Source organism: Borostomias antarcticus, assembly GCF_949987555.1.
Source record: "Borostomias antarcticus genome assembly, chromosome: 7".
NCBI classification, from domain to species: domain Eukaryota; kingdom Metazoa; phylum Chordata; class Actinopteri; order Stomiiformes; family Stomiidae; genus Borostomias; species Borostomias antarcticus.
In genome coordinates this window covers 22,345,785-22,354,710 of record NC_140240.1, presented here as the reverse complement: position 1 = coordinate 22,354,710, position 8,926 = coordinate 22,345,785, and the positions used below count along the sequence as shown (strand labels likewise).

The following is an 8,926-nucleotide window of genomic DNA, read 5'->3' as shown; positions in this document are numbered from 1 at the left end:
TTCACCACACCAGGGTTGCATGTAAGGGTATATTCCAAACTAGTGTCACAAATTCAGTCAGTTATCAAGACAAATTTCTGAGAATTTGTGTACTTAATTTAGACAACTTGAGATGTCGGGGGTGGGGGTTACAAGATTTATTGTTCCATAAGTGTCAAACTGGTCTTTAAATTTGCTCTATTTCTACTGACTGCAAGTTTTCACAAGGACAGAATTAAAAAGACTGTCAATTTCTTTGTTTTTGAGAAAGATTTCTGAAACGTACCACACACCTACCGTGACTTGAAAAATGTAGCATTTTTTCATGAATATTAGACATGTAATTAGCAAAGATTTGCAGTATCTGTATACAGTACTGTTTACAGTAAAACATTTTGATGTCTGTGGGCTCAATTTTGAATCATTCAAACATGGCTGGATTGTTTGTGGAGGACAGTCTGAAGATGCAGTGTAGCAACTGGGATGTCAATTGACCAAAAAATGTGGGAGTTTGGTTTGATAGTTTTACAGTTTTTGAAAAACAGAGTGATAGACTTCATAATTCCTGCCAGCTCAAAGCATATGGATGTTTCTGTTCATTTAAAAGATTGAAACTTTAGACGGTTGCTGTGGTGCCACCATCAGAACAATTGGCCCACAATGCCAGTTGAGGACTTCTGGCACAGGACTGGACTGCAAAATTTGGTGATTTTTCATGCATGGGAAGTCAGACTTCCTAGGAAGAAGAAGAATATTGAAGAAGATTAAAAATATTGTGAAATACAAGTGGGACCGTCAGTTGAGGCTGCCCGGCCCTTAAAAAACTCCAAAGATCAATGGGACTCATTTACGAGTGAAGTTAAGATTTTTTTTTAAATGGGCTGTGTGCTATTTTGGGCATTTAGCCCTATTTGTGGTCTGTCTACCATGAACCTGAAACATAGACACCACAATTACACTGATCATTCCAGTATTGAGGTAGCTGCAGTTTTTATGCAGGCTCTCACTGAGCTACAATGCAAGTCAATGGGGCGCCAGTAAATGCATTGAAAAAACTATGATAACTGTGCTTTTCCAAAACAACAAGAAGCACAGGGTGTAATCTTACCAGTCTCAGTATTCACTCCTGTGAAATGTATCACAATCCGAATATTTTTTCATGTTTGAAAAACATTCCCCTGGCACTTGTTTTCACTGCTCCCACGGAGGACTATGTGCAAGTCATGCCAAACACCTGTGTAATCTTACCAGTCTCAATATGCTCTTTCATGAAACTTGTGGGTGCAGGGGTGTAGCATGGGCAAATTTAGAACTCATTACATTTTGAAGCGGATCCGAATCACAGGGTGGGTTCATGAGCTGCCCAAACACGGCCGCCCATTCACCTCCATTCATTGTGTCGACATTTTGTGGCCATCCTTTGTCAATGGGGGGAATTGAAATGGCCATTCACAATTTGGTGTCAATTGAGAAAAAATGTGTGACAGGTTAAATTAGTTTGACAGTTATTGAGAAAAACGTAAAGGACTTCATAATTCCTACCAGCTCAAAGCATCTGAACATTTCTGTTCACTTGGCCCTACATTTTGGTGTAAGTTGCAAAGTGATAGCTTTGAGGGGATAATAAACACTAACATAACAAAGGGTTACTTTTGGCTAACCCTAACCCTACAAAGTCATATATAGATTACAGTACCTAAACTCATGTCTATGTTTTATGTAGAAAAGTTCAAAAAACTCCAAATCACATACAGAATATACATTTCTTACGGTCATATTTATGTTACATCTAAAGTGCTGTCTGGAGTTCAGGATATTGATTCTAACCAGAACACTGATGACTCTTTAAATCTCCTGAGTATCCAAAGTTCTTCCCACACTGGTCACAGTGGTACGGCTTCTCTCCTGTATGATCACGCTGGTGTCTCCTGAGACTGTCCTGTCTAGTGAAGTTCCTCCCACATTGGTCACAGTGGTACAGCTTCTCTCCTGTATGAACACGCTGGTGTATCTTTAACTTTCCTGACTGAGTGAAGTCCTTCCCACACTGATCACAGTGGTATGGCTTCTCTCCTGTATGAACACGCTGGTGTTTCTTTAACTCTCCTGACTGAGTGAAGTCCTTCCCACACTGGTCACAGTGGTACGGCTTCTCTCCTGTATGAACACGCTGGTGTGTCCTGAGATTGTCCTCTCTAGTGAAGTTCTTCCCACACTGGTCACAGCAGTATGGCTTCTCTCCTGTATGAACACGGTTGTGTCTCCTGAGATCGGACTCTTTAGTAAAGATCTTTTCACACTGGTCACAGTGGTACAGCTTCTCTCCTGTATGAACACTCAGGTGTGCCTTTAAGTCTTGTGACTGAGTGAAATTCTTTTCACACTGGTCACAGTGGTACGGCTTCTCTCCTGTATGAACACGCTGGTGTGTCCTGAGATTGTCCTCTCTAGTGAAGCTCTTCCCACACCGGTCACAGCGATACGGCTTCTCTCCTGTATGAACACGCTGGTGTGTCTGTAAGTGTCCTGACTCAGTAAAGTTCTTCCCACAGTGGTCACAGTGGTATGGCCTCTCTCCTGTATGAACACGCTGGTGATTCTTTAAGGTTCCTGACTGAGTGAAGTTCTTCCCACACTGGTCACAGTGGTACGGCTTCTCTCCTGTATGAACACGCTGGTGTGTCCTGAGATGGGCCTCTCTCGCAAAATTCTTCCCACACTGGTCACAGTGGTACAGCTTCTCTCCTGTATGAACACACTGGTGTCTCCAGAGACTAGACTCAGTAGTGAAGTTCTTCTCACACTGGTCACAGTGGTACGGCTTCTCTCCTATATGAACACTTTGGTGGGTCCTGAGATTGTCCTCTCTAGGGAAGCTCTTTCCACACTGGTCACAGTGGTACAGTCTTGGCTTGTCCATGTCTTTCTGTTTCCAGACAAGAGCTGGGGTATTGGAGGTGTTGATAGGAAGTAATCGAGAGGAGGAGAGGGTCTCTGGTCTGATCTCTCCGCTCCTCAGTAGAGTGACGTAGAGGTTGTCATGACTCCTCTTGATGTGCTTGTGGAGGACGATCTGGGAGGTGTAGGAGAACGGGCACTCGGAGCAGGAGAACACCTCAGTCTGGGACAGCTCTGACATCACTCCTGTGAGAGAGAAAGAGAAAGACAGAACATTAAAAAGGATTCTCATACCTGTAGTACGAGTTCACATTTAGTGATTATGTAGTGGGGGGAAACACAACCACACCCTAACTTCAGATTGAGGAGAAGAGAGAGAAAGAGATGTAGAAGAGGTTCCCATGGCTGAGCTCGTGTGAGGGAGAGTGAAAGTCAATGTCAAAGTCAAAGTAAATTTTATTTATACAGCACATGTTCATACAAGTAAAAGTAGCACACAGTGCTTTACAGAAAAATTAACAAAGGTACTGTAGAATAAGAAAATAGAACAGGACGGAACATATATGGTAAAAGAGAAATAGAAAATAAGAAACTGTAAAAAATGATTATGAAAAAAAGGACAGAAGAGAGAGGAGAGAGAAAAGGCAGAGAGGAGAGAGGGAAGGACTGTGGAGGAGAGCTACTTGGACAGTGGTTACTACTATGACCAGCAGGCCTCTTGTTCTTTCAGCACTAAGGAAAGAGATGGATAGAGGAGGAGAAGACAGAGGGAAGGAGAGTCAAGGACTGCTACTGTACCTCTAGCAGTGCTCTTTTTGTCCCAGAGGTAGTCGAAGGAGATGCTCTTGTATCTGTACTCCTGTCCGTACCAGACCAGCAGCTCCTCCCCGAAAGCCAGCAGCCGACAGCAGCGGTACAGGATCCCTCCACGGTACTGAAACGCTACCAGGTTCTGCTCTTCCTCAGTACGGGCACAGTTCACATACCTGGGAGAGAGAGAGGAGGGGAGGGGGAGAGGAGGGTAGAGAGAGGGGAGAGAGATGGTTTTGTGAAAACAAACTGGTGATATGAAGTTATGAGGGATGGGGAGATGAGAAGAGGGAGGGATGAAGGAAGAGAGGGAGGGAGAAAAAGTGGAAACCGATCACTTCCCGACTCAGTTCCTCACCTCATCCAGTTGGAGCGCGTCTCTCTCTTGACATCGATGTACTCATGACAGTTTGTGCTCTTGTAGATCTGAGAACACAGGGACACAACAAGGAAACAACAAGGAAAAATTACAGCTGCGCAGCACTGGGTCGGGCCGGACGTTTTGAGGAGGAAGAGGAATTATTTAAAAAATCTTTAAAATCATGTATCTGAAATCTAAACAGTACAATGCCTGAGTAGGCATGCAGGCAATTCACAACCATCGACACCAAGGGAAGGTCATGTTCTTATTGAGCCAAGTGAGAGACTGGAAGTTTGACCTAATAAAAGTATAAATGTCACAGCTACATATGTACACCGTAGGAATCCTGCATGAACATATAGTAGGCCTATATACTGTGATGGGAATGAGTTGTGGGACTCTGTACTGAGCATGGATTAACTGATTGACTTGATTGGATTGAACACAGGTGGGACTGATTGAGATGTAAGCAGACAAAATACTGGTCAGATGAAGAGACAAACAAGATGAAGAAAAAGCAACAGCTACAAATAAAAAATATTGTTTAAAAAAAACATGTCACAATGGCTGAGAAAAAAATCTCCCCATTCATTTTGAATGGGGGGAATTGAAACGGCCATCTGTCGACATGGGAAGGTCACAGAGACATTTGGATTGGCATAAAGCTCTCAACCTATCAAATGCAGCGATACTAAACATGTCCTGCTCGCACGCACACAAAATGCATTAATGGGCGGAAGTCTGTGCTCTCTGAGCCCCACATCTAGTATACATTATTTTACAAAGTGAGAGTACTTTGTCCAACTGTGTGCGCTTCTACTAAATATGACAGATGGAGTCCAGTGCTCCACCGTCTTTAGATTTCCGTTTGGGTATGCTTGACAGACTTCTGTGTAGTTTATAGCCTACATTTTTGTAGACTGTAGGCTATATATTGTATCACTTCGCCATTGTATTTTGCATTGTCCTATCACTATGTTTATTGCCATGCACCAAGGCAAATTCCTCGTAGGAGGAAGCCTACTTTTAATAAATATCAGATTTCAAATGCCCACGCTGGATTCGACCTGCAATCCTCTGACTTGCTAAGACGCCTGACACAACACCGCCTTAACTATTACGCTACCGAAAAGTTGGTGAATTGAGGCCGCATATGACCAGTATTCATACTGAGAACTGACATCTGTGCACGACCCTTTAGTCGCATGTCCTTATATGGGGCTGGTGGGGAGTTTACCTATATTAATTCAGGTGTATGGCCACGCGCATTCAATTTGCAAAACCATGGGATTCATCATTATGAGAAGGCAGGTGCAAACTTATGCAGCGGTTTACGAACACATGGTAAATCAGACAGGAGCTTACTTTAGAAATGGAATATACTGGTGAATGAGGTCCAATCTTTTTGTTGAACATCAGTTCATGAGGATCATCAAAACACCCCCTCACACACACACACACACCCGCCTTCATACCCACCACCCAGGAGTCCCTCTCGATGGCCTCCTCCTTCTCCATCACCTCCCCCTCGTAGGGGCCGTAGTGTGTTCCCTTGGCGACCGCCTCCCCACAGTTGAAGACTCCCAGCCCCGCCCCGGGTATCCGTGACCTCCTGACCTCCAGGCCAGGCGGGAGGGTCAGTCTGGCCCGGTCAGACACCCCAAGGACCACTGGGGTGTCCGGTATGAATAGGGGGGGGCCGTGCCTCTCACACTCCTCCATGAAGAAACACTCACACTCCTCACAGTCTGGAGAGAACAGGAGAGGGGGAGGAAAGATGTAGTGTATTAGAAAGAGAGAGGTAGAAATGGAGAGAGAAAATGAGTCAGATGAGATGATAAAGAGTGTGTGCGTATGTGTGTGTGTGTGTGTGTGTGTGACTAAAGTTTCAAGGTTCTATTGGCAAAACTAAACTGTGACCTCCGACAGAGGGAGAGAAGAAAAGAGAGAGAGAGAGAAAAAATTTAGAGAAGTAAACAGAGGACAGAGTTTAGAGGAGAGATGGGATAGATAAGCGAGGAGAAATAAATAAAAAGAGAGAGCCGCTTTCTTACAGAGGTAGTGGTCATCATTTGGCTCCTCCTGCTCAGTGAAATTGACTCTGGGTCTGTCTCTCAGGTTCCTTCCTCTGCAGTACATGTTCATCTCTGAACTATGGTTCACCTCTGACCTCAGGACAAAGAGTTATCATGTAGTGAAATGTACAAGTGTACACACAATCCCACAAACCCCACCTACTGTATCTCTCATTTTACACACATACTGTATCACATACACTCACAGACACACACACACACTGACAGACACACACACACTCACAGACACACACACATCAAACAGACAAACCATGCAGCACCTATATAGCCTGACACTCAGACTGAATTGGCATTTCACTTCGCATTTTGAAAAGGGTCTGAGGCCAGGCTACACAGCGGAAAGCAGACGGGTTACCGGGAGGCAAAGTAGGCTATCATAGGAAATTTATCATAGTTTTACATTTTTTTATATTGTCATGTATGAAAAGACCCAAAATGAACACTGTAAGAAGATTCATTGATTACTGTAAGTGAATTACTTAAACAGCATTTGTATAGGAATGATTCTGTCCCAAGTTTTTTTTTTATCCATTTGATCACTGTAACCATGACAAATATAAGCGATTTCCACTGTACTGGAGTACTACTACTACTACTACTACTCTGTATGCATACGTGGAGGTGGTCTCTCCAGCTGAGGGGTCCACTCCTCCTCCTCCTCGTTACTGAGCCCAGTAAGGGGGGGCAGGTCCGTCATCTTGGCCCGACTTTGTAGGCTGGTGGGTGGGGGAGGAAGGCCATCGTGGGTGGCACCCTCTCCAGGCCCAACACCACTTCCGTCTAGGCCATCCATCCCTGGTACACTAAGGCCTGCCTGGATTGGTTCAGCTTTCTGGTTCTCCTCTAGTGGAGATGCCTTCTTCCTTCGGCCCCGTCCAGGAGGCATGTCCTTCTGTTTGTGTAGTGACAGAGGGAACAGCGTCCTGTACTGTGCTGGTGACGAGGCAAAGGTCCTGCTCAGCATAGGCCACAGTATGGCAACAACACGGATAGCTAGCTAACTATCTAACTTTGAGCAACGGTAATAGTGCTAAAGTTACAGTGCAAATGGAAAAACGAGTTAGCACTAGCTAGTTGTGACGATTCAGGCCCACAAAAAATCGCACCGCTTACAGAGCAAGTGGCAACAGGCTGGCTAGTGATCTAGCAAGTCCCTTAACAGGCATGTCTTGTCAGCTAACGTTAAGAGTAAAGTATTTAGCTAATAGCCAGCCAGACGTTGAACAGAGGCTAGCTAGTTAGCTGAAAACATAGCAGGTAAGTCATCTTACCAGAGCAGAGGTGATTTGATGAGTACCTAACGTTTTACTGTCAAAACGTGGAAAGGAATAGCGAAAATGTCGTCTGTCAAAAAAAAACTAAACAAATAGCAACAGGTAGCTGGGTACTAACTCACGAAACTTGTATTCCAGAGTAAACTCAAAGGAATTAAATCTATCAGTATATCACCATGTCCAATGTTTACATTATGGGGTCCTTTGGACCTACTCGAATTCTGATTGGTTCAATATCAACTAGAGCGATCCCGCGATGTGCCTGAGCAGACAGACGTTTTAAAGATACGTTTGTGAAAAACTATGATCAATCCAGAGCTGCCAACACATTTTATTAGACTTAATGCAGCTTTTTAATACCATTCATACAAAATCGTGATGGTTTGAGGAGTAGCTAACGTTTTAGATAGGGTAGCAAATGGGGTGTTATTTGACCAAAAATATGGGAGGAGATAGGGTTTAATTATTTTTACAGTTTTTGAGAAAAACGGTGATGTAGCCCACTGTGCTTCATAATTATTGGCAGGTTGTAGCAGGCACATGAGAGATAAAGACAACAGTTTGACAAACTGATGGCAAATGGGTCTATGTCTAATTGTCAGCCCATGATGCTATGAAATTGATATACAGTAGGTCTGAAGTCAGTTTATTTACTCCTAATCCTTTTGGGAGAATCCCATCCTTTCTGTACAGAGCCCTTGACCAGAGCAACATTGTTTATGTAACCATAACCACAAGCAATGCAGAAGTTACTAAGGTGCATAACCATGTTTTGTTTTGTTTTAGGCCTAGCCATTCTCTACAATGACCAGAAATGGAGTGGATCAGGAAGAGGCAACTAGTGGAGCAGCTTAGCTAGACATTTCATAACAATTGTGCATTTTGTGATAAAAGCAAACAATTTGGTACACTTATAGCCAAGGGCATTCCAAAAAAACAGGATATTGGGGCATCATGAATTTTCAATATGTCGCCCATGGCAACCATTTTTCAAAATGTCCACTAGTGATAACTTTTTTTTTTCAGGGATGGATATAATAGGATAATCAGGACACAATTAATTCAATTTATCTAGCATACATAGATCTTGGGAATTGACATTGGATAATAGTAGCCTACATTTTTGAAGATGGTTGCCATGACAACATGAAAATTGTAATTGCAATTCGCTCACCTCAGTCTGACATAATTGGGGGTGGGATGCGGACATGGCCGTTGACGTCAATGTTAAAAGTTCACTGTAAAAACACCACTTCAAGAACCAAAATAGTCAAAATAACAGGCTGAATACACTATCGAACAACTGCCGTTGTTTTCGCATTTGGAAATAGGCCTACAGTGTGAATGCAACAGGAGTGAATGCAACTATGGCTCATTCTCCATGTATTTCCAAACGCAAAAACAATCAGAGTCTGGTAATGATGAGTTTGTAACCCCGATAGTGTATTCAGCCTGTTATTTTGACTATTTTGGTTCTTGAAGTGGTGTTTTTACAGTGAACTTTTAAC

At 43.4% G+C, this 8,926-nt stretch overlaps 2 protein-coding genes across 2 annotated transcripts; both read right to left on the bottom strand.

Annotated features, from left to right (window-relative positions):
- Nucleotides 1-911: 911 nt before the first annotated feature.
- On the bottom strand, nt 912-4,414 carry LOC311311388 (uncharacterized protein). The gene is made up of 3 exons (XM_084441083.1): nt 4,046-4,414; nt 3,676-3,863; nt 912-3,123 (listed from the first exon to the last, which is right to left on the bottom strand). The coding sequence occupies exons 1-3, from the start codon at nt 4,048-4,050 to the stop codon at nt 1,802-1,804; spliced, it is 1,515 nt and encodes a 504-aa protein (XP_084297209.1). The 5' UTR covers nt 4,051-4,414; the 3' UTR covers nt 912-1,801.
- Nucleotide 4,415: 1 nt separating this feature from the next.
- Nucleotides 4,416-7,468, bottom strand: LOC311311389 (histone-lysine N-methyltransferase PRDM7-like). Its single transcript, XM_084441084.1, has 4 exons — nt 7,416-7,468; nt 6,760-7,036; nt 6,103-6,213; nt 4,416-5,796 (listed from the first exon to the last, which is right to left on the bottom strand). The coding sequence occupies exons 2-4, from the start codon at nt 7,028-7,030 to the stop codon at nt 5,318-5,320; spliced, it is 861 nt and encodes a 286-aa protein (XP_084297210.1). The 5' UTR covers nt 7,031-7,036; nt 7,416-7,468; the 3' UTR covers nt 4,416-5,317.
- Between the last annotated feature and the right edge of the window lie 1,458 nt (nt 7,469-8,926).